The sequence below is a fragment of the Microtus pennsylvanicus genome, chromosome 1 (assembly GCF_037038515.1).
Source record: "Microtus pennsylvanicus isolate mMicPen1 chromosome 1, mMicPen1.hap1, whole genome shotgun sequence".
Classification (NCBI taxonomy): Eukaryota; Metazoa; Chordata; class Mammalia; order Rodentia; family Cricetidae; genus Microtus; species Microtus pennsylvanicus.
The window spans coordinates 125,629,751-125,655,719 of record NC_134579.1 but is presented as its reverse complement, the minus strand read 5'-3'; the positions used below and the strand labels follow the sequence as shown (position 1 = coordinate 125,655,719).

The following is a 25,969-nucleotide window of genomic DNA, read 5'->3' as shown; positions in this document are numbered from 1 at the left end:
CTCATGGTCCAGGCCAATCACTGAGCAGAGCGAGTGGCTGGGTTTAGTGGCACACACCTTTAATCTCCGCATTAAGGAAACAGAAGTAGGTGGATCTCTGTGAGTGTAGCCTGGTCTTCATAATTCCAGTACAGCTAGGGCCACACAGAACAAAACAACCTCACCACTACCACCACACTGGAAGCAGGAGGGGTGGGCGTGGTTTTACGCAGAGCCCTGGTGAGCCTCCTCAGCTCACATAGGTGGAGGCCCTTTCATTTTGTTCAAATTTCTCCTATCCTGATCCATCTCTGATGTTTGCTTCCACTCCACTCTCAGTGGCCACGTCTTTATTCTCTTCCCAAGGTTGTGCTATCTTAGCTGGGCTATCTGGTTATAGTATGCCGACTTCCTTTTCTTTTCATTTGTCTTTCTCTGTCTTCCTCCCTCCCTCCCTCCCTTCCTCCCTTCCTTCCTGTTTTTTGTTTGTTTGTTTGTTTGGTTGGTTTTTTTTGAGACAGACTTTTTTCTGTTGTAGCCCTGGCCATCCTGGAACTCACTATGTAGAACAAGCTGGTCTTGAACTCACAGGGATGAACTGATTCCATGGCCTGGGGTAATAGTGGGTAGCAAATTGTACAGCATCCCCGACGTTTTAATGAAGACCTATTGTAGACTACCTAGGTCCTTGTGGAGGTGGGTACCTACCGAGGATGCAGAGCAGGCGTGATGAATACAGGGGATGAGAAGCTCAACAAGGGCTCCACACAGATGTGAGCTGCTCCTTCCAGCGGTTGGAACTACAGGGTAACACTATGGGGTGCTTTCCAGGTTAGGGAAGGAAGGCAGGAAGACACACTCTGGGGTGAGGAGATACTGGAGACGGATGGCTGCTGGGGTGGGCTGCCAGCTTCCTTTAGAGATGCAGGCCCTGACTGGCTGCCCGTGGATGGCCCTACAACCACGCTCATCCTGGTAGCAGGAGTGGACCCAGCGGGCTTTAAAAGGGTACTTGTAATTGGGAGCAAGAGTGGAGGTCAGAGAGTGAGGGATGTGCGTTTGATCAAGACATACTTTATGCATGTATGAAATTCTCAAATAATAAACCAAAAAGTACATTTTAAAAAGTTAAGCTCATAGGAATTTTAAAAGACACAATTCAAAAAAGTAGAAAACATGAAATTCCCAATATACAGGAATGGATCGTGGTCAGGCCGGGGAGGTGGCTCATTTGGAAAAGGGCTGCGGCACAAGTCTCGGGACCTGAGACTGGACCCCCAGTCCAGGTAGGAGATAGCTGGGTGCATCTGTAGTTCCGGTGCTGGGGATCAGGGACAGGAGGCGCCCTGGCTCTCAGTGGTCAGGCAGCATGGCCAACAAGGCAAGCTCCAGGTTCACTGAGCACTCTGCCCCCTGAAATAGTGTGAGGAACTGTAAAGAAGATAGTTGGCCTTGAGCTCTGGCCTTCAGTGTACACGCGTGCACGTGCACACCCCCTCACGGTACCTCCCACATGCAGGGATTGGTGGCTAAAGCTGTCGTCATGTTTCTGACTTCTCTCACTATGTACCTACACTGAATCACTGTAGTTCCCTTAACAACATACACATTGGGCTTAGGGGGCATGATGCTAAATGCTATCTGACAGCCTGAGGTGGATCTCCAGAGTCCATACGGTGAAGGGAGAGAACCCCTTCCCCAGGTTGTCCCCTGATCACCACACACCTGTCCTGGCACACATGTGCCCCGACTTACACATAAATAAAGATGAACACATATTATGCTTTGGCAAAAAAAATATTGCCTTACCAAAGTTTAAAAAACTCTCAGGTAACTTTATCTCTCTTAATTAAATGGGTATCAAGAATTTAAACACACAGCAATGCACTTATAAAACCGAGGAGCGAAATGATGATAAAACCCCAAAACACCTCTCTAAAACTAGGCCAGAGTCCAAGACCAGTGATGGGGAAAGGCCACCACCACTACTGCTATTATTATTATTAATTTTATTTTAATTTTTTTGTTTGTCTTTCGAGACAGGGTTTCTCTGAGTAACAGCCCTGACTGTCCTGGCATTAGCTCTGTAGACCAGGCTAGTCTATAACTCACAGAGTTTCACCTGGCTCTGTCTCCCCAGTGCTGGGATTAAAGGCGTGCACCATCACTGCCTGGTCCATATATTTTTTTTAATGACTCAAAAATGCCCCCAACTCCCCAGCGAAGGGGCATCTACTTGCAGATATCCGCTGCATAAGTGACCCCAGGTGTGACCCGGGTTGAATCCAAGGATGCAGCAGCTGCACTCAATTGCAGGATTTACTGCAGTTCCTAAGGACTAAGGGCTGTTTATGGGCTCAAAGAGGGCAGGCCACCCCACCCCCACCCTGCTCCCCACCCAGCCCCTGAGCCGCCCAGGTGCAGGTTAAGTTTAGTTTCATCTGGGCAAGGATGGGGGTGGGACCAGATGCCCACTGTGGCCTTGAAATTGAGGTCAGAGGCCTTTGCAGCTCGGCCTGGCTTGGCAATTGCGCTGTTTTCAGGAGGCTGGGTCTGTGCCTTTCTTTCACATCCTTTGGTGACTTTGGCCTGGCACAGGACACCCTGGAGAGGAGGCTTCTGTTGCCACTGGACAGAGGTTGTAGGAACTGGTTCTGAGCTGCTGTGTCTCATAAAGTTCTGTCTCTGTGGAGGAGGCAAGTTTGGGAGACAGGCCTAAAAGAGCGGAGGTAAATATGAGCAGGTAGGGGACCCACTGGGGACATCTGAGTGGCTGTTACTGGCCCCTGGGAGCTGGCTTTGCCTGCCTGCTGAGAACAGGCACTCACCTGTGCCTCAGAAGGAGCGTCCCAACAGCGGCTCTCTCATGAGTCTGTTTGGGGGCTGTAACCCGTGTTCAACAAACTTCCCTCAGTTTCTAGGGTGCTCCACAGCCTTTCCCAGGCTTATCTGTGAAATCAAGGGGAGTCTTTGGGGGATGACAAGAAAGTAGCTATTTGACATTGTACTTTGTTTTTTAAAGAAAGTTCCCTAGCAATTTCACAGAGGTCTCTGAGAGACCCTCCATCTTCAAGGGCCTTTGCCGATCATCCTTGCCATGTCGGGCCGGTCCAGGACTTTAAGCCGAGGCAGAAGCCAAGCCCTGGACATCTCACAGCCCGAGGCGCCAGGAGCAGCTGCTGACATCCCTGTAAAGTTCCATATTTCTTTCCAAACAAAACTGTGGGCCTGGGTGTGGGAGACCCAGGAACCATCGCCAGGTGGTCAGGATGGGTGGGAAGGCTGACTCTGACTCTCAAACGTTTGTGTTTCCAGCCTGGAGTCCCTGTAGGGCAGTGGTTCTCAGCCTTCCTAATGTTGTACCCTTTAATACAGTTCCTCATGTTGTGGCGACACCCCCCATCCAAAACACCTTTTTTCATTGCTACTCCATAACTGTAATTTTGCTACTGTTATGAAACATAACGTAAATGTCTGACGCCCCAGATGTCTCAGATGACCCCTGGAAAGAGGTTGTGACTCACAGGTTGAGGACTGTGGTTTAGTGTTTTTGTTTTTAAGTGCCCTGACTTCAGCCAAGGTTCTTAGTGGAGGCAGAGCCTGTCTTTATCACTTGTGACTCGTGACACAAGGTGTGACCTGCTCTTCTATGCTATGTCCGCCTAGCCTTTGCTGTCTGATCCCTTTTATCTCTTTTCCTGCCCCTAACCCCCTTTCTAGAACCATTCTCAGTCTCTAACAGACTTGTAGCTCAGAGGTGACTCTGAAGCCCGTATCAAATGCTCCCCATCTGCCCCCTTAACCTCCCTCAACAGCGCCCCTGCGATCCACCCCCAGGGAGACCCTGGGTGGAGAGGGTAATCACCTTGCCTATGTAAGTCCTGTCGCCTTCTTTTATTTCTAAATTTGTGACGCAGAGGCAGGTCGGCAGGCGGGGTCTCCTTGGCAACCTAGGCCAGCCATCCTAAAGCAAAGATCCCCTACACCCATGGCCTCTTCAGCAGCCCCTCAGGCCAGGCACACCTGCTTCGGGGCTCCCTCGGCCCCCAGCCAGTTTCACTAAGCAGAACTGCCCACATCTGTGCATTATGAGGTTCCTCTCAGGAGTCTGAGTGCTGCGGCAGGGCTGTCAGCTGGGCTCTCTTCCCACAGGCTCCAGAGAACCTGCCTCATCTGACTCCCAGCACCTCCTCCTCGCCAAATACACAGACTGCTTGCTTTTCTGGCCTCGAATTTGCCCTTTTGTTGTGGCAAGATGGAGGCGGATCACTCTCTTCTCTCGCTGCCGTGCCCACTAGCCGCCCTGTCTTTCCCTAGGCTTTCTTTGCACCAGGCCTCTTCTCCCCCTGCCCTGGGATTCTCTAATGGTGGTCCCAGCCAGCACAGTGGCTTTCCATGCTGTCTTGTGTGTGGACTCACGCTTGTGGGCATGCCACCAGGCAGACTCCATCCTGACCGCACCCCAGAGATGTCCACGGACACTTTGCCTCCCTACTTCTTCAACATGCCACTGCCACCTCGAGCACAGAAATCCTGTCATCTGCTTGCTCTGACTAGTGTCTTCGGATTCCTTCTAGAGCCTTTATTCCACTGTTGTTTCCTTTGCATAACTTCCCAGTTATGCCTGCCGCCTCTCTGCGTCTATTTTTTTGAGGGAGGGTCTCGCTTTGTAGGCCAGGCCGACTTTGAAATTGGGTTGTTCTTGTTTGAACCCAGGCACTGATATGGTGGTTAGTTGTCATCATACCAGTCCCCTGGGTTACTTTAAAGATTTGCCCATTAGCAGAATGCAAGCGTCTTGGAAGCTAGGACTTGATTATAGCTTTTGCATGAGAAATGAATGCAGGGAACCCTGCTCTTCATCTGTTTCCACACACATGCAGGCCACCTTACAATGGGGAGAGTCACAGCAACTGGGAGTCCAGCCACCACAGCCAGGAACCCAGCAACAGCCACCCAGAGGCTGGTCACTGCAGCCGCGAACCCAGCTACGGCCACCCAGAGGCTGGTCACCACAGCCGCGAACCCAGCTACGGCCACCCAGAGGCTGGTCACCGCAGCCGCAAACCCAGCTACAGCCACCCAGAGGCTGGTCACAGCCATCCAGAGGCTGGTCACCACAGCTGGGAGCCCAGCTACGGCCACCCAGAGCCGGGCCACCACAGCTGGGAGCCCAGCTACGGCCACCTAGAGCTGGGCCACCACAGGCTTGTGCCAGGCCCTTACAGCCCACAACCCAGAACCTGCAGCAGCTCCCTGTCCAGTCATCCCTGCCTGGAGCCTTGCCACCAGAGCCCCAGGCCCAGCCATCTCAGACTTGGGCCCAATTAGTGAAATCCAAGACCAACTCACCACAGGCCAGAACCCAGTCACCACAGCCCCATATCCAGCCACCCCTGCCTGCAGCTCAGCTACCGCAGTCCCACACACCATCACCTCAGTCACAGAGGGAAGGCCAAGCGGTTGCATCAGAGGAATCTAGAGGAGCAGAAGGCCAAATTCTACTTCCAGGTGAGAGAGAGAATGGTGGGGGGTGATGAAAGAGACAGAGGTGTCTCATGGATGGAGGCAGCCACAAAGGTATGTTTCTGGACAGCTGTCCTCAATAGGTCCACAATGACTGGCGGGATGTGGCGTGGCCACTTGGCTTCCTGGAGTGAGTTGTTGTCTTCAGTTTAAAAGCCGACAAAATAGAAATGGCTGTTGTTATCTGACAGGCTGGTCAGCATTGCCATCTTGCAACTTCAGTAAAGTTAGCATGTAAAAACGCCCTTGGCAGACAGAGAATCTCCTAAGCTGCTGCATGGGAAAGCTTGAACAGCCAACCATCCCAGTGTTCTTCCTGGGAGCATCTTTGGGACAGGGGTGCAAGCGGAGGGTGCTGGAGAGCTTGGCTGCTCTCCCTTGCCAAGGGTGTGGTTCACACAGTCGGCCTCCAGACAGGTTCCCACTTTAATTGCCACAGTCAAACATCTTGAGATGCACCCCACCTTTTATTTGTATTTAATGTACTTTTCTTTGTACTTTCTGTATGTTGGGGGGGCACATGGAGGCCAGAGGCTGATGTTGGCTGCTTTCCAGGTTTTTTTTTTTTTCCAGCAAGGTCTTTCACTAACCCCAGAGCTTGCCCTCTCTGCCAGACTGGCTAGCCAGAAAGCGCCTAGGGTCCTCCTGTGTCCGTCTCCACAGTGCCGGGAATATATAGGCATGTGTCTCTGTATACACAGCTCTTTACAGAGGTGCTGCAGGGCTGAACTCGCATCTGCCATGCAAACATAAGGACCCTTTACCAGCTGAGCCGTCTCCCGCTCTTGTGTGCACCTGCATATGGATATGGAAAGCCTGAATTTAAACCTTTGGTTGGTGCATTCTGGTGCCCATAAGAGGGCATGTACTGCCTAGGCTGCTGGCTTACGCATCCCATAGTGAATGAGTGATGAATTTGGGAGCAGGAACCAACTTTCCACGGTGCCACTGTGCAAGCTGAGGAGTTGTTGGCAGAGATTTTGGCAAGCTTCTCCATCTTTCACACTCTTGACTGTCTTGTTACTAGCTGAGGCTTAACATAATCTGTTGTATTTTTAAAAGATTTAACTTTTTTATTTTTAAGAATGTGTCTGTGTGGGGGTATGTGCATGTGTGTGCAGGTGCCCAAGGAGGCCAGAAGAGTGCATCGACTTCCTGAAGCTGGAGTTCTAGGTGGTTGCTAGCTGTCCAACAGAAATGCTAGGAACCATACCTGGTCTCCTGTAGGAGCAGTGAGCAGTGTGTGCTCCAGGCACCAGGCTCTCTTCAAACCCCTTATTCCCCCTGTTTGTTGTGTGTATTTGTTCCTGTGTAGAACACCACGCCACAGCCATAACAAAGGGGCTGACTCAGAGGCCTTGTGGTGGAATCTTCCAAGACATTGTGGTGAATACCAGGAAGGACATGAAGCATGTTAAAGATTCAAAGGCAGGTATGCTGACCTCGAAAGGAATCCTATAAAACTATTTTTATTTTAAGTTGAAATGTAAAGCTAAGTAGTGTTACAAACATCTGGAGAGGAGGCTCAGGATGGGAAACATGCTTTCTGTGCATGTATGAGTTCAAATCCCTGGAACCCACATAAAGTAGTATGCAGGTGTGTGTGTTTGCGTGTGTGTTTGTGTGTGATCCCAGTCTCCCAGTCCTCCTATAGCAAGATTTGGAAAGTGGAGACAGGGGACGCCCCGAAAGCTCCCAGAGCAGCTAGCAGGGCACACACAGTGGAGAACAACAGAGACGCTGCTTCAAACAGGTGTCAGGTCCAATGCTCACAGCTGTCCTCTGCCCTTCCTGTGGCATTTGTGTGACTGCACTTACATGCCCAGACAAGCACACACCACACATGCAGAAGAAATGATAATATGTATTTAAAAGATTCCCTACAGCTTCGAGCAGTCACCATGAACAACAGGTAACAGATTCCCCACGGATTGTGTGACAGCGTCACTTTCAGATGTGATGGTCTGGTGTAGGGGTCTGGATGGGTTGTGCGCTTTTTTCTTCCCACTTACAGTGTCTAAAGCAGTGGTTCTCAGCTTTCGTAATGCTGCGACCCTCATTAATAAATTCCTTATGTTGTGGTGACCCTAACCATAAAACTATCTCATTCTACTTTATGACTAATTTTGCTACTGTTATGAATATGTTAATGTTAATACCTGTGTTTTCTGATAGTCTTAGGCAACCTCTGTGAAAGGGTTCTTTGACCCCCAAATTGAGGACCACTGGTCTAAAGTAATGTGCCTTGCTTTCTAGGGACGGGAGGTGAAGTGATTAAACTACAGACAAACCATTACCAAGTAACCTGTGGCCATGAAATCGCATATAAGTACAATATTGATTACCAACCTGACATAAAGGATATGACTATCCGCACAGATTTACTGCTCAGACATAAGTCTATACTTGGCAACTTCCACATATTCGATGGAAACTCATTGCTCTTACCTCGGAGGCTACAACATTCGGTTAAGTAATGTTTGCAACAGTTTTCTAAGAATCTTCTGAACAATAGTAACCAGGACCTCAATTGTGGGGCTGCTCTCCTCTCCTCTCCTCTCCTCTCCTCTCCTCTCCTCTCCTCTCCTCTCCTCTCCTCTCCTCTCCTCTCCTCTCCTCTCCTCTCCTCTCCTCTCCTCTCCTCTTCCCTTCCCTTCCCTCCCCTCCCCTCCTTTCCCCTCCCCTCCCCTTCTCTTCTCTCTCTCTCTCTCTCTCTCTCTCTCTCTCTCTCTCTCTCTCTCTCACACACACACACACACACACACACACACACACATACACACAGCCTGACACCCAAGTTTGAATGTCATGGGTTTTGAAGTTCCTCATTTTAGTGCCTAAGTAGAGGTTAAATGAGATTTAAGCACAATGCAGGCCAAAACTGGTGATAGAGGTGCCAGGGAGGTGACTTAGCCAGCAGAGTGCTGGTGTGCAGGTTTGGATCCCCAGCCCCTGCATGAAAAGATGAGTGGATCCAGTGTATGCCTGTGATCCCAGAGCAGGGGAGGCAGAGACAGAGGATCCCTGGGGCTGGCTGTAACGTCCAGTCTACTTAAATTGGTGACCTCCAAGTCCAGTAAGACCTTGCTTCAAACTCCAGGTAGATATCGATTGAGGAAGACACAGAACCATTGGCCTTCGGCATTCTCTCTCTCTTAAAAACATACAAATGCATGCACACACACATACACACATAAACCTTTGTTTCATTATGAACTTCATCCAATATAAGTTTGGACAGGGCACTACTTTATATATACATATTTTTTCAGTTTTCTTCCAGCTTAAAATTTATATTGCTTGGTCAAACCAATTCCTTTCCGAAGCTTAAGTAAAAAGATAGTTTAAGGATAATATTGTGGTGCTCACATCTGTAGATTGTGATTTCTGAGCGTGAGAAGAAACCCCACCTTGGTGTGGGGAATCGAGTGGCATGTTTTCTGTCATTCAGTGGGACCTAGTTTTCTTGAATACCTCAATTTTTTGTTTGCTTTAAAGTGTGTGGGTGTGTTCTTATATGTGTACAGGTGTGTATACATATGAGGCCAGAACTGGGAACTGAATTCAGGTCCTCATGCTTCCTCAGCAAGTAATTTACTGACTGGGCTGTCTCCCCAGCATCCCTCACACCTTGTTCTGTTTGAAATCTTAGGAAATGGAACTTGTCAGCCAGACTGAAAGTGATGGCAAAGTGAGAATCAGGATCCGGCTGTCCAGTGAGCTCCACCCCAATCACCCAGAATGGCTTCGCTATTACAACATCCTCTTTTCAAAGTGAGTGAGACACGATCTTTCCCCACCCACGATGCTCCCCGTGGTGCTCCCCCCACTCACTGTGCTCCCCCCACTCACTCACTGTGCTCCCCCCACTCACTCACTGTGCTCCCCCCACTCACTCACTGTGCTCCCCTCACTCACTCACTGTGCTCCCCCCACTCACTCACTGTGCTCCCCCACTCACTCACTGTGCTCCCCCCACTCACTCACTGTGCTCCCCCACTCACTCACTGTGCTCCCCCACTCACTCACTGTGCTCCCCCCACTCACTCACTGTGCTCCCCCCACTCACTCACTGTGCTCCCCCCACTCACTCACTGTGCTCCCCCCACTCACTCACTGTGCTCCCCCCACTCACTCACTGTGCTCCCCCCACTCACTCACTGTGCTCCCCCCACTCACTCACTGTGTGTGCGCCTCCCTACTCACTGTGTGTGCGCCTCCCCACTCACTCACTGTGGGGCCCCCCCACTCACTCACTGTGGGGCCCCCCCACTCACTCACTGTGGGGCCCCCCCACTCACTCACTGTGCTCCCCCACTCACTCACTGTGCTCCCCCACTCACTCACTGTGCTCCCCCACTCACTCACTGTGCTCCCCCACTCACTCACTGTGCTCCCCCACCCACTCACTGTGCGCCTCCCCACTCACTGTGCTCCCCCCACTCACTCACTGTGCTCCCCCCACTCACTGTGCTCCCCCCACTCACTCACTGTGTGTGCGCCTCCCTACTCACTCACTGTGGGCCCCCCCCACTCACTCACTGTGGGCCCCCCCCACTCACTCACTGTGGGGGCCCCCCCACTCACTCACTGTGCTCTCCATGCCTGGAAGTTAACAAAGCCACATCCCTTTAACTGTATGTGCTCTTGAGGCCGCACAAGCTGCTACAAACAAGAGACTTCTGAGTAAAATGATGTTTGAACCTCAGAGTCAACGTGCAAGTTCAGCATCTGGTCCCTAGTATTTATCATCCTGCCCAGGCCCACTTCCTGGGTCTGCCACCTGTCTGGAAAAAGGAACAGATGTCTACACTGCGTGTCTGCCCCTTGTGTCTTAAATATGTATGTGTTCTGTTCTAAACTCATATAAGGACCATTTGGGTTGTGGAGTCTGCAGGATGTTTTCCAGGTCAGTCCCGGGAGCGAAGGATACTCTGCCTACCTTGAGGCCAACCTCATCACATGCTTTCCCTACCGAGCACTTTGTGTTTGTAGCTTTCCTCGTGTGTCTTTGTGTGTGCTCCAGGTCGCACTCACTGAGCGTCCTCTCCCTGCATTTCCAGACTGCTAAAGCTGAATAACATGGAAGAGATGGAGTCAAATCCTGGAGACCTCAGAGACCTCAGAAACCTGCTCCAGGCCTCAAGGTTTGAGAAAAATGGGGAGGAAGGCTAAACTGATATGTAAAAATTTAATTAGAAAATCAACTTGGAGACTGCTACTCTGATTTGAAGTGGTGTGATTCTTTTTGTTCTTTTAACTTTATGGATCTTTTGTGGGTTTCATCCCATGCCTTCGGATCCCACCTCTCCCCCATCCCCTCACATCTCTTGCCCTTGCGACCTCTTCCCCAAAACAAAACATAACTTAAAAGAAAAACCAAAGAGCAAATATAGCTAACAGATAAAGAAGGCTCATCATGGGAGTTGCAGGGTGGCCCGATGAGTCACACAATTTGCCCTTTATTTATTTTAAGTATTTAAGGTGTTTATTGCTTTTTAATATATTTTTATTTTAATATATTTTTATTGATATTAATTGAGCTCTGTGTTTTTCTGTGCTCCCCTTCCTGCCTCTCCCCCGACCCTTCATCCCTTCCCCAAGATCCTCATGCTCCCAATTTACTCAGGAGAGCTTGTCTTTTTCTACTTCCCATGTAGATTAGATCTATGTAAGTCTCTCTTAGTGTCCTCATTGTTGTCTAAATTCTCTGGGATTGTGGTTTGTAGGCTGTTTTTCTTTGCTTTATGTTTAAAAACCACCTATGAGTGAGTACATCTGATAATTGTCTTTCTGTTTGGGTTACCTCACTCAAAATGTTTTCTAGCTCCATCCATTTTCCTGCAAAATTCAAGCTGTCATTTTTTTCTGCTGTGTAGTATTCCATTGTGTAAATGTACCACATTTTCCTTATCCATTCTTCAGTAGAGGGGCATTTAGGTTGTTTCCAGGTTCTGGATATGACAAACAAAGCTGCTATGAACTTAGCTGAGTATATGTCCTTGTGGCACAATTGACCATCTTTGAATATATACCCAAAAGTGGTATTACTGGGTCTTGAGGAAAGTTGTTTCCTAATTTTCTGAGAAATTGCCACACTGACATCCAAAGGGGTTGTACCAGCTTGCATTCCCAGCAGCAATGCAAAAGTGTTCCTTTTCCCCCACAACCTCTCCAGCATAAGTTGTTATTAGTGTTTTTGATTTTGGCCATTCTTACAGGTGTAAGATGGAATATCAGAGTTGTTTTGATTTGCATTTCTCTGACGAAGGATGTTGAACATTTTTTTATCTTTCAGCCATTTGAGATTCCCTCTGTTGAGAGTTCTCTGTTTAGGCCTGTACTCTATTTTTTTATTGGATTATGTGTTCTTTTGGTGTCCAATTTCTTGTTCTTTGTGTATTTTGGAGATCAGACCTCTGTCTGATGTGGGGTTGATCTTTTCCCATTCTGTAGGCTGTTGTTTTGTCTTGTTGATCGTGTCCTTTGCTTTAAATTTTCAGTTTCAGGAGGTTTCATTTATTGTTTCTCTCAGTGTCTAAGCTGCTGGAGTTAGATTTAGGAAGTGATCTCCTGTGCCAATGCATTCAAGTGTACTTTCCACTTTCTCTTTATAAGGTTCAGTGTGACTGGCTTTATGTTGAGGTCTTTGATCCATTTGGATTTGACTTTTGTGCATGGTGATAGATATGGATCTATTTTCATTCTTCTACATGTTGATAATCCAGTTATGCCAGCACCACTTGTTAAATATGCTTTCTTTTTTCCATTTGATATCTTTTGCTTATTTATCAAAGATCAGGTGTTTGAAGATGTGTGGATTGATATCCGGGTCTTCTATTCAGTTCCATTGGTCCTTCTGTCTGTTCTTATGCCAATACCAGGCTGTTTTCAGTACTGTAGCTCTGTAGTAGAGTTTGAAGTCAGGGATTGTGATGCCTCCAGAAATTCTTTTATTGTATAGGATTGTTTTGGCTATCCTGGGTTTTTTGCTTTTCCATATGAAGTTGATTTGAGTGCCATTCTTTTGAGGTCTTGGAAGAATTTTGCTGGGATTTTGATGGGCATTGCGTTGAATTAATTTGCCCTTTAATACATTCAACTTTCCTTGCAAGTGTTCACTGCTGTGAGTCTTTGAAGCCATTGGTCTGGCTCCAGGCCTCTGGCTTCTGCTATGCCACTGATAATGAGCTCCCCCTGGGCTTCCTCTTGGATAACCTATTGTTGTCCTGTGTCATGGAGATCCTGATGTTTTGGATCTGTAGGTTCATCCCCTCCACATGCTCATAGATGTGTTGGATGTTGGGGTGGGCCAACTCACAGCCCTGATTCTGAGCCTGGGTGGTAGCTTTCCGTCATTATCACAACCCAGATGAGCTCTCTAGCATTGCCTCTAGCTCACCAAATGCAGAGTCTGCAGCAAGGAGCAGGGATTTTTAAGTGACACCCACCAATTGTGAACAGCGAAGATTCACCATGCCAGGCTTGGATAATCCCAGCATGTGGGAGGCTGAGACAGGATTGATGAGAGTTTAAGATTACAGAGGAAGTCCCTGTCCCAAAAAGCAAATTCAATTTAATGTAAGGTGAAAAGATTGACCTTAAAAACAATCCCAGCACTCAAGGTACTGAGACAGGCTGAGATGGTGGCAGTGCATGACCTTAATTCCAGCACTCTGGAGGCAGAGGCAGATGGATCTCTGTGGTTTTGAGGCCGGCCTGCTCTACAATGTGAGTTACAGGACAGCCAGAGCTATGTAGAGAGACCCCTTCTTAAAGAAACAATAATGAAAGCTTTATACTGAGGTGGGAGAAGGATGAGCCCCAGGTTCCGTAGTGTGGTACTGCATGTCAAATGAAAACTGAGTATGATAAACTTTTGTTTGGCATTCAGGTGGGGGCTCACTGTGTAGCCCTGGCTGTTCTAGAATTCACTATGTAGACCAGAGTGGCTTCTGACTTAAGAGATCCTCTTGCTTCTACCAGCCATATGCAACCATTCTTGGCTTGATAAGCATTGTTCCATATTCTAGCTATTACATGAACAATGAATCAAATGAGGCCTGGGTAATTTCCTCTAGAACAATGTGGATAACATTAATTAACTCTATATGTCTGTGCTGCTGGTGTCAAATGTTACAGCATATAAAATTACATCTAGCTTGATGCTTTGAGCACCATGGCTATAAGTATAGTTTGACAAAGATCATGGGTGGCTTGTAAGTGGACTTCCTTCAATGGTCCTTCTGAAGATTAGAAGGGACCTGATGAAAATAAGGAATTTAGACCAAGCAGCTCCTGTGGTGAGCCCAGTTCTGACATGGAATGCTGGGACTGGCCTCTGTGTAATGGATTCTTTCACAGAATGGACATCAAGCGTAGCTACACTACTTCCATCCTACCGTATGAGAAGAGCCTGACCCTGTGTGCTGACGTGACGCACAGGCTGCTCCAGAAGAAAACTGTGTTGGACCTCATACTTGAGAAGAATGATAAAGCCACGAAAAAGGAAGAAGTCTCTGAAGAGGTGGTGGGATCCATTGTTTACACCACGTAAGTCTGTTTCAGACACTGACTAGTCGCTCTGGCTGTCGCTTTAGTCCCTCATGAAAAGCTTTGTCATGCTCAAACAGCACACATTTGTAGTTGGAGTTTTCTTTGGGCCACCAACCAGCTCCCAAATTAAGACTCGGAAGACTTATTAATTATGAATGCTTGACCTTAGCTTAGGTTTATCCCTCTAGCTCTTTTAACTTAATTCAGTCTTTTTCTATTCATCTACGTTTTGCCTCAGGGCTTTTTTTTAACCTCTTTCTTTCTATACGTCCTACTTTCCTGTGTCTTCCATGTCTGACTGGCCCTGGCATCTCCCTGTTGTCGCCTTTCCTTTCTTCCCCCCATCTAAATTCCTCCTCCACTTACTCTCCTTGCCTGGAAGTCCCGCCTATCCTTCCTCCCTCACTATTGGCCATTCAGCCTTTTATTAGACCTTAGGTAGGCAAGGTAAAATGGCAACACATGGTTACACAATTAAACAAATGCAGCTCATCCTTACGTAGCTAAATAAATATTCCACAGCGTAAACAAATGCATCCTTACGTAGCTAAACAAATATTCTGCAGCACGCATTAATGAAATTCAAGGCTAAAGTAGGAAAATAAGCATCATGTGATCCTTCTCACTTGCTTACCCGGCTTGAGGATTGGGTGTGGGGGCGAATGTGTCTGGTGTCTGTCTCATGCCCCTGCATATCCCTTTGTTTGCTCCTGGACCTTGATGGTTTTTCTGCTCGAGTTCATCCTGTTCTAAGCTGTTGGTGTCTAGTGCTAGGTTTAGCCTGAGGGCAGCTTCCACCTTGGAGGATGCTTTATCTTCATTTCTCCTTCTGAATCAGAAACTTTACCTTGATGAGTAAGTGCAATTAAGGAACCAGTGATGCAGCCAAACTAGCAGGAAAAACAGAGCCAAGGCTCACCTCGCCTGACTTTAGACTTTATTAGAAAACACAGGAACCCTGATATGCTGGTGCCAGCAGAGTGATGAGCTGAGAGTCCAGTTAAGTTGAGCCCTTCATAGTCCCTGGGTGTTTGATGGGAATGTGGATCACTTCAGGTCAAGCACAGTCTTTATAATAATGCGCTGGGGTAACTGAGCATCTGTCTTCTCCTCCTTACAGAACACACAAAACTCACCCAAATTTAACTTGGAAATTCAAAATAGACTTTGTGAAAATATAATTTTATTAGAAACATCAGACGTTAGATGAAAGAAAAGCACTCCTAGATAAGACCCCAAAAAGAAAGGGGGGAGCATAGGTAGAGTGTTGTAAGCACACTGTGAAGACATGAGGACAAACGGACAGGAAGGGAGAAAATGCTCTTGAGTCACACAGCTTGTAAAGGTGCTTACAGAATATATATAAACAGCACAATGAAAAGACGACTCGGTTTTTATGAATGAGGAAAGCCTCTGACCAGACATGTTTCCAGACGCTTGTTGGAAGGGAGCACACTGCTGACCAGGAAGTGAAGTGGTGCTCACCCTGGGTAACAGGGATGCTACTGTACCCAGTGTGCTACTTCACACTCATGGGGACAGCCAAGATAAACAGTCCAGTGCAGAGGTGACAAGTCAGAACCAACCACAAGTGAAATATCACTGGAGTGTAAAAAGTGTAGGACTCTGAAACCATTTCTCTGGAAAACAACCTGACATGCCCTCAGCGGTGACAATGACGTTACCCTTGACCCACTTATATAGGTATTTCCCATATAATCTGTATAGGAAACCACTCAGTTATACAGGTATTTCCCGTATAACCTGTATAGGAAACCCACTCAGTTATATAGGTATTTCCCATATAACCTGTATAGGAAACCCACTCAGTTATATAGGTATTTCCCATATCAGTTGTATAGGTATTTCCCATATCAGTTGTATAGGTATTTCCCATATAACCTATATAGGAAACCCACTCAGCTATATAGGTATTTCCAAAAGGAAGTGAGAGCTCGTGTCTACCAAGATGACCATAAATTCCATCACAGTCCAAAGCTGAGCAGACTTGATGTCTACCATTTTGTCAGTAGATGAGGCATTTTATGTTTATACAATGGAATATTACTTAGAAATAGGAATGTATGACATGCTTATGACCGGTGGAGGAAACAAGTCAGAAATGATTGTGTATTCTCTGAGTACTCTGATTTATATGAAATGTGTGACCAGGTCAGAGTGGAGAGAGACAAGAGCACTCAGTGACTGCCTTGGGTAGGACCAGGAGATTCAGGTTAGGTAAGAGCCACTTAGCATTTTGGTATTCTTTCTTGATAGATGAAATGTAAAACCTTGTTGATGATCAAATGGTCAACCCTGTGTATTCTAAAAAATAAGATGGACAAGACCCCTGGCATGGATGAACTTGCACAGTGTGTCAGAATTTGCAATACTCTCTTCCCAGCATGGCTGTGTACCATGAATGGTCAGAGCTTGATTCTTACCTCCACCACAGGTACAACAATAAAACCTACAGAATCGATGATGTCAACTGGGAGAAGAAACCTAAAGATACATTTGAAAAATTTGATGGCAGCAAGACCACCTACATAGACTACTACAGGGAGGTAAGGGATTTCTCTCTCTAAATATTTAAATCGTGAAGATGCTCATATTAGATAAATTGATTTCTACGTTGTCTTTAGGTGGCTGAAACATGTATTAATACATTCTGCTCTATCTATGGAGGCATGGTCATTTACTGAAGAGGTCACAGAGTATTTCAGAAAAGCAGAAAGGACTGAGCTGGGCAGATGAGGGAGAAACATGGGACTCGGGATGTGTCTGGCAGGTTTTGTCACCAACAAAGCTAGTAAGACAGGAACTGCGTGGGGCAGAAACCACCTGGAGTCACATTTTATGTGCTGGGACAAACCAGATTGCACTGTGAGCCAATGGTATTGAGCAGAGTGTGATATATGCAATATATATCACCTATATGTTGCTACCATATGTGATCATGACCATCACACATGCGTGCACGCGCGCACATGTATCATATGGAGCTATGAACTCTCGGCATCTGTGCCATGTGCTTTGATCTTGAAACACGCTGTTATTCTTCTCACCCTTTCCTACCACTTCCTCATACACTGCCCACCTCTGCTCTCAAGTATTCTATGTATCAGAGTTCTTTACCCGTGTATCTATTCATGGATGTGTAAGTTGGTTCCATGACTTGGCTCCATATCACACATATTTAGAAGACATGAAAGCAGAAGGGAACCCTTTTGGAGTGAGGAAAGGGGAATACAGAAGACAGAGGTCAGGGCAATGGGAGCAAGACAGCAAAGTGTAATGGCACTTCATGTAACATGCATGAAGATGTCATAAGAAACTCCAGTCTTTTATTTGCTAACCGAAAAAAAGAAATGGAGAAGGAAAACTTAGTGAGGCCGTTGCTCTGGGGTCAAAGGATGATGGTATGGGTCTCAGGGGAGGGTGGGACAGGGCACAGGCACCAGCTTGGGGACGGTTGGTGAGTACTGTGGTGGGGAGTCTCAGATAGGACAGGGTGTCATGAGGATACTCTAGAGCAGCTGCTTGGGCTGGAAAGATGATGCAAATTGTTCCACCAGAGGACCCAAGTCTGGTTTCCAGTACTCAAGCATACAGGAAGAAGGGTCCCCCAACAGTGAGGTGTTGAATGGGAGGTGGCATGAGAAAAGACAAAAACAACAGCTGAAGCTGCATGCAGGGTCTAAGTTTAGCAGAAATGACTCAGCAGAGAGGCTGGAAGACCCGTAACTGACATTTAGGAGGGAGGAGGTTTTGCCCTTTTTGTAAGTCTCTTGGACTGGGGTGATGGCTTGGAGAGTGAAGTGCTCGCCACTCAAGCATGAAGACCCACATTTGAATCCCTGTCATCCACATAAAAGCCAGAGCTGGCAGTGTTTATAAACCACTGCTGGCATGTGGAGGCAGGATTGCAGAGACCTGTGGGCCAGTCTGCCTGATCTGTAGGGTTCAGGTGCAGTGAAACCCTGTCTTGAGGTAAATGGTGAGTGATAGATCAGGACACTTCATGCTGACCTCTAACCTACACACACACACACACACACATACACACATGCACACGTGCACTTGATGTAAGGAGACCGCTTGTTTGTTCCCAGCTTCCAAGAACTGAAATAACCACACAAAAACTGTATTAACTACAATGCTACTTGGCCTATTAGCTTATGCATATTTCTAGCTCACTCTTATCTCTTAAATTAACCAATTTTTATTATATTTTGCCACAAGGCTCATGGCCTACTGCCAACGTTCCAGCTAGCGACTTGCATCTTTCTCCTCTGGCGACTCCATGGTGTCTCACGACTCTGCCTTTTTTCTCCCAGCCTTCAGTTTAGTTTTCCCACCTAGCTCTACTCTGCCCTATCACAGGCCAAGCTAGTTTCTTTATTCATTAACCAATAAAAGCAACACATATACTGAATGACTTTTCACACCATTTCCCCTTTTCTGTTTAAACAAAAAGGAAGGCTTTAACTTTAACATAGCAAAATTACATATAACAAAACAGGCATCAAGCAAGAATTACATTTACAATATGTATATGTACTTTATCTTTTATCATAACTAAGGAAAATTATAACTGTAACTATCTATTCTTTAATCCATCAAAGACTCCAGAAGGATATATCACCTAAGTAAACAGGAAGTTCCAGAACTCTAGAATTGACAGAGACATCTCATTGCCTAGACAGTCACCCAATGTTCTTCTGTATCATTGGGGTACCCATCTTCAGTATACAGGCCCATAGTATCTGGCAGACTTTTCCACGAAGCAGGAAATTTCAAAGACAGTTCCACCTATATTGGCAGTTTGTCAAGTCACTTTGTGTGTCCTACAGAATATCTAGCAGACTCTTTCATGAAGCAGGAACCCCAAAGGACATTCTAACCTTCTTTAGGCAAGTTCAGCAGTCATCTTTCTGTGGGTTCTATAAGTCCAGTCCATACAGCATAACATCAAGCAGGTCAAGGAAGAGCAGTTTCTTGCCCAAATGACTAACAAACTCCATGAGGAGCCTCTTCAATACCCATCTTCCTCTTGAATTGGTGCTGCCAGGAGCAGATGTGTCTCATTGTTATAAAAAGTCCTAGGTTCTTAAAATATTTTAAATGGCATATTCTGTAGATCTTTGAAAGGTTTGAAGATTACCAATCTAACTGAAATTTATCTCTCTATATCTAGAAAACCTAACATGACTACAAGCTTGACTATTATAGATGATTACCTATTAACCTTTATTTCTTAATTATACATTACATTTTTAAATGAGCTGCACAAACACAATCCCTTAATCAAGAGCAGAAATATACACATAACAAAATTGACCTTAAATTTGTATCAATAGACCAAGATCCATACCAATGCAAGTCTCTATAACATATTACCCTTTAAATGTAAACAAACATTTATAAACAATATTTGGGGATATGGACATAGTTCTCTCCAAACTGCTTCTTGCTTTTTGTTGGGCAAAGTAATTTTTGGGGGTATTCACAGAGATCTTTTAGGGGACCTTGGTCCATCAAGCCACATTAGTCTAGAAGGAGTCCATAGGTTCTCATCCTCTGTAAAACAAAAGAATCTCTTTTCCAAAGCAACAAATCCTTAGACCCAAATTTTGGAGTAAAGATACCTTTAAAATATATATGTTGGTTTAACTTATCAGCCCATACAATGAAATGTCTCTCTGTACTTAGCTTCTTCACAGTCAAAAAATTAAAGAAAACGCAATAATATGTATAATTCAGATTCTCTGTGCATATTCCATCTTTGTGTGGCTTATTTTTCTTATTCTATTATCTTTTCTACAAGTTTAATATTTTATTATCTTTACTCCTTGAATCTATGACTGTCTGTACTCTTTTGTATTACATTTACTGTCTCTTTACTCTTTTTCCTCTCTCTCCCAAGCCTACGTACATTAAACACACTGTGCTTCATTTAGGTCTTTTTTTTTTAATTTATTTATTTATTAAGAATTTCTGCCTCCTCCCCGCCACCGCCTCCCATTTCCCTCCCCCTCCCCCGATCAAGTCCCTCTCCTTCATCAGCTCGAAGAGCAATCAGGGTTCCCTGACCTGTGGGAAGTCCAAGGACCGCCCATCTCCATCCAGGTTTAGTAAGGTGAGCATCCAAACTGCCTAGGCTCCCCCAAAGCCAGTACGTGCAGTAGGATCAAAAACCCATTGCCATTGTTCTTGAGTTCTCAGTAGTCCTCATTGTCCGCTATGTTCAGCAAGTCTGGTTTTATCCCAGGCTTTTTCAGACCCAGGCCAGCTGGCCTTGGTGAATTCCCGATAGAACATCCCCATTGTCTCAGTGTGTGGGTGTACCCCTCGTGGTCCTGAGTTCCTTGCTCCCTCTCCTTCTGCTCCTGATTTGGACCTTGAGATTTCTGTCCGGTGCTCCAATGTGGGTCTCTGTCTCTGTCTCCTTTCATCGCCTGATGAAGGTTAATATTCAGGAGGATGCCTATATGTTTGCCTTTGGATTCACCTTCTTATTTAGCTTCTCTAGGATCGCGAATTATAAGCTCAATGTCCTTTATTTATGGCTAGAAACCAAATATGAGTGAGTACATCCCATGTTCCTCTTTTTGGGTCTGGCTTACCTCACTCAGGATAGTGTTTTCTATTTCCATTTGTAAGCAAAATTCAAGAAGTCCTTGTTTTTTACTGCTGAGTAATACTCTAATATGTATATATTCCATACTTTCTTCATCCATTCTTCCATTGAAGGGCATCTAGGTTGTTTCCAGGTTCTGGCTATTACAAACAATGCTTCCATGAACATAGTTGAGCATATACTTTTGTTGTATGATAGGGCCTCCCTTGGGTATATTCCCAAGAGAGGTATTGCTGGGTCCAGGGGTAGGTTGATCCCGAATTTCCTGAGAAACCGCCACACTGCTTTCCAGAGTGGTTGCACAAGTTTGCATTCCCACCAGCAATGGATGAGTGTACCCCTTTCTTTCTCCACAACCTCTCCAGCAAAGGCTATCATTGGTGTTTTTGATTTTAGCCATTCTGACAGGTGTAAGATGGTATCTTAAAGTTGTCTTGATTAGCATTTCCCTGATCGCTAAGGAAGTTGAGCGTGACCTTAAGTGTCTTTTGGCCATTTGAAGTTCTTCTGTTGAGAATTCTCTGTTCAGCTCAGTGCCCCATTTTATAATTGGGTTGATTAGCCTTTTACAGTCTAGTTTCTTGAGTTCTTTATATATTTTGGAGATCAGACCTTTGTCATTTGCGGGGTTGGTGAAGATCTTCTCCCAGTCAGTGGGTTGCCTTTTTGTCTTAGTGACAGTGTCCTTTGCTTTACAGAAGCTTCTCAGTCTCAGGAGGTCCCATTTATTCAATGAGGCCCTTAATGTCTGTGCTGCTGGGGTTATATGTAGGAAGTGGTCTCCTGTGCCCATGTGTTGTAGAGTACTTCCCACTTTCTCTTCTATCAGGTTCAGTGTGTTCGGACTGATATTGAGGTCTTTAATCCATTTGGACTTGAGTTTTGTGCATGGTGATAGATATGGATCTATTTTTCATTCTTCTACAGATTGACATCCAGTTTCATTTAGAGGTCTTTTATGTCCTATTGTGTATCTGAAATTTTTTTGTCCAGGAGCCTAGGAACACTTCTTAAAAATGTTAAGCAGTATTACAAGGACTAAGACTGCTTTGCTTTTTGGCTCTGCCCAGTCCAACATGGCAGAGGGGATCCATTCATTGCCTCTGAGAGCTATTCCCTTTGCCCAGATCCAGGGTTAGGTCACAACAGGTCTGTTCTCAGATTTTACATGGATCTAATCGACCATGCTGGCGCACCATTCTGTTGTAAGGAGGTCACTTGTTTGTTTCCAGCTGCCCAGAACTGAAACAACCACACAGAAACTGTATTAACTACAACACTGTTTGGCCTATTGGCTTATGCATATTTCTAGCTTACTCTTATCTCTTAAATTAACCCATTTCTATTATTTTAGATTTTACCATGAGGCTCATGGCCTACTGCCAAGGTTCCTGCTGGCAACGTGCATCTTTCTCCTCTGGCGGCTCCATGGCGTCTCATGACTCTGCCTTCTTTCTCCCAGCATTCAGTATAGTTTTCCCTGACTAGCTCTACTCTGCCCTATCACAGGCCAAGCCAGCTTCTTTATTCATTAATCAACAAAAGCAAACACATACAGGACTTCCTACATCACACACACACACAGGCAAGCACACTAGCTCATATTTATGCACACACATGCATATACCACAAACACAGATATATCATGAACACATTACATCTTTACAAGCATACACAGGCAAACATATTAGCACATACATACCCCACAGCTACAGACAACATTGTACACATACAAGTACACTCTCACACATACATGCATACACCACAAACACATATATGAGGCACGTTGCTTGCATGTGCGCACATGTGCATGCACACAGACACCACACAAGAGTTTGTCATCCATCTCCACACATAGTTTTGATGGTGTGTTTTATGGAGCCCTTCCCTTTGGCCACAGATGCTTGTAAAGGCTGGGGTCTTACCACACCCATGTAGACAGAAAAATTCTCCACACATTTTTAGGGAAATAGTGGGTGTGGTGTCTCTGTGTCTTGTGTGACCCATGCTTCTCTTTCTGGGAAGTTACTGGAGTTGTGTTGACCTCTTGTCTTTCTCACCTCCACGGAGCAGCGGTACAAGACCATCATAACTCAGCAGGATCAGCCACTCTTGATGAGCTTGGGCAAGTGGAAGAAGGGCCAGATGTCTACACCTCATGAGCCTATCTTCCTGGTCCCTCAGCTGTGTTACCTGACAGGTATGACTTACATGGCTCTGTGGAAGTTAGCCCTTCTTTAAACATCAGGTGCAGAAACTCAGGCTTTCCCAGTACTCTGACCTGGAATTGCATCCTTTGAGGCAGTTGGTTATTCTGTCCCTAGATACAGACTTGCATTTTCTCTAGGACCAGTTGACCCTCACCTGTATGCTGTAGCTTCTTGCATTTTCCATAGGTCTAGCACGTGCTGTATCTGAAAACCATAGCCTAATGGCGCAGCTGACTGACAGAATGAGAATGAGCCCAGTGAATCGGAGGATCACACTGAACAATTTCATGAAGGACATTCAGACGTAAGTACCTTTCTTGGTTGCTGTGTGCGTACCTGTATGTGGCATTGTACGCAGGCTGAGACCTGGATGTAGCCTTTTGACACCTATGATCCTTCTGCTAAAACAATGAGAATCATAAGCCAGGGATAGAAATTTGGGTCTGAAATCCCAGCATACTGGAGGCTGAGACGGAACTTACAAACTTGTGCCCAGTTTGGGCAGCATAAAGAGATTCTGCCTCAAAACAGCTGGACAGATGGCTTTTTGGGTGAGCTGCCTACTGCGGAAGCATGAGGACCTGAGTTTACAGCTTGCATGAAAAGCCAGGCATTTACCTGTTATCCCAGGGGCTTGTTGGCCAGTCAATCTCGCTCAAGTGGGTGAGGTCCAGGCACAGTGGGAGACCTTGCCTCAAAACTAAAGTGGAGAGCTATATATAGAGGAAGATCCCTCATTGTTCTAGAATCTACATGTAGATACATGGGTGAGCTCTCATATATATGCATACATATATAATACATAACAATGATTACAGACGTGGTCCTTTGTGGGCAGAACAGCTCCATCCTCTTGACACTCAAGTGTTAGCTTCCAACAAGGGTAGACTGGCCCAGAAATGAGTGCACAGGCCCAAGAGGAAAAGACATCACCCTCAGAGTTTTGTCTGTGGCATCATAGTGTAGAGTAAGACCTTGGATTCAAGGGAAACTACCTAAGTTATTTTCTTGCTTGGTTGGAACTCTTGGGATTTGTTTTTCAGAAATCAGAACATAAAAAATGAGTTCCTGCAGTGGAAGGTGACGTTTGATGGCAACAGTCTGTCTGTGCCAGGAAGAGTTCTGAGCTCAGTAAAGCTTTTCCAAGGTGCCCGATCGGTAAGCAGGTTGGAGTTGGCCATAGCACCTTCAGCTCAAAACCCATTAATAACCACAATTGTCGCTTTTTACCCCTCAAGATGACCTCATTGTGTGAGGGGACGAATGTTTGATAGGAGACATCTGCCATGCTTAGTACCAAAGCAAGCTCTGAACTCCATCTTTAAGAGAATTGTGGGCATTTGCTGCTGGGGATAGAAGTGTTTGGGCTGCTCCCTGGGCCAGGATGGCTTGGCGGAGCCCCAGGGCATCAGTATGGGTCAGAAGTGTAACAGGTCAGAATGGAAGCTAGGCAGAGCGAATAGTCTTGATTAGTTAGAGAGAGGCCGAGGCAGGTTGGTCTCATCTGCCAGTCTGCACCAGACTTCGGTTTGTCTATGTAGGAGGTTAGCACCATCTGCTTCTCTCACCAACTGTGGTTAGAGGCCCAGTTTCCCTCACCTGCATCTTAAATACCAAATTTACTCCATATTTGAGAAGAGAGTCCCAAGGCCAAGGTGGGGAGTCCTGCAGCTCCGGGCAGCCTTGGCTTTCAGTTTCACAAGGAGAAAAGATGGACATACTCACAAATTCGCAGGCAGCAGAAAGGTCACACTGCAGGAAGGAACCGATGGCGCCAACCTGTCAAACGGTGTGTTTTCTATGTCTCGAATATTCCTTTCCAGTACACAGTCAAACCACACCTACAGAACTGGCTGAGGAACTCAAAGAACATAGCCTTACATAGAGCAAAGTCCTTAGATCGCTGGGTGATCCTGCACACCAGGAGCTGCTTCTCCCAGGTCAACCGGCTAGTGAGCACACTTGAGAAGGTCACTGAAAAAATGAATATAAAAATGTCACAGGCAACAAGGTAAGCAGGGACTGAGTATGTCCTAGTCTGAACCAGCTGGTTACCCTTGGGAAGCCAAATCGCAAGAATTATTACTTTGTAGGAATTGTGTTCTCTTAAACAAACAAAAAAAAAGATTATTTCAATTTTTTTCAACCCAGAAAGAAACCTTATAATAGGGTTTTTTTTGAAAAAAAAATTTTTAAACATATCTTTTTTCATTATACATACCAATCCCAGTTCCTACTCCTTCCCCTCCTCCCATTCCCTCCACTTACCCTCCCCCACCCCACCCCATCCACACCTCAGGGTAAGGGACATTGCTTCGGGGAAGGTCCAAGGCCACTATATCCAGGATGAGCAAGGTATCCATCAAAAGAGAATGGAAAACTGTTTCAGTAAAAAAATGATTTTTATTTGAAAAAGACAAGCAATTGTTATTTCATATAGTGATTAAAAATAACTTTCTGTTGGTTGTGGGGAATGGAGCTAGAGAGATGACTTGGCTGCTCTTAGGAGTACTGGACTTCTGTTCTTAGCACCCATGCCACGGAGAATCACTGCTGCCTGGAACTCCAGTTCCAGGGAATCTGATGCCCTCTGCTGACCTCTGTAGGCATCTCAGGCCCCCACCTTATAACACAGACACAGGTACACACACACATACACACACATCACACACACATATACACATGCACATATGCACATATGCGCACATAGCATGCACATACGCGCACGGACATACACCACACACACATATGTACACCACACACACATATGTACACCACACACACATACACATACCACACACATATATACACATATACACATATGCGCACATAGCGAGCACATATGTGCATGGACATACACCACACACATGTATACCACACACACGTAAGCCACACACACGTAAACCACACACACCACACACACGTACACCACACACACGTACACCACACACACACGTATATACACACACACATAGACATCTTGTACCAAGCATGGTAGTCCACGTCTTTACTCTCAGCACTTGGGAAGCAGAGGCAGGCAGATCTCTGTAAGTTC

At 46.0% G+C, this 25,969-nt stretch overlaps 1 protein-coding gene across 1 annotated transcript in view; it reads left to right on the top strand.

Annotated features, from left to right (window-relative positions):
• Nucleotides 1–5,607: 5,607 nt before the first annotated feature.
• Nucleotides 5,608–25,969, top strand: part of Piwil3 (piwi like RNA-mediated gene silencing 3) — a 32,725-nt gene continuing 12,363 nt past the window's right edge. Inside the window, exons 1-10 of the mRNA XM_075976385.1 lie at nt 5,608–5,635; nt 6,821–6,937; nt 7,762–7,973; nt 9,158–9,279; nt 10,569–10,652; nt 13,870–14,058; nt 16,517–16,628; nt 22,778–22,904; nt 23,101–23,218; nt 23,958–24,072. Coding sequence (XP_075832500.1) covers nt 5,608–5,635; nt 6,821–6,937; nt 7,762–7,973; nt 9,158–9,279; nt 10,569–10,652; nt 13,870–14,058; nt 16,517–16,628; nt 22,778–22,904; nt 23,101–23,218; nt 23,958–24,072 — 1,224 coding nt within the window. The remainder of the gene's footprint in view (nt 5,636–6,820; nt 6,938–7,761; nt 7,974–9,157; nt 9,280–10,568; nt 10,653–13,869; nt 14,059–16,516; nt 16,629–22,777; nt 22,905–23,100; nt 23,219–23,957; nt 24,073–25,969) is intronic.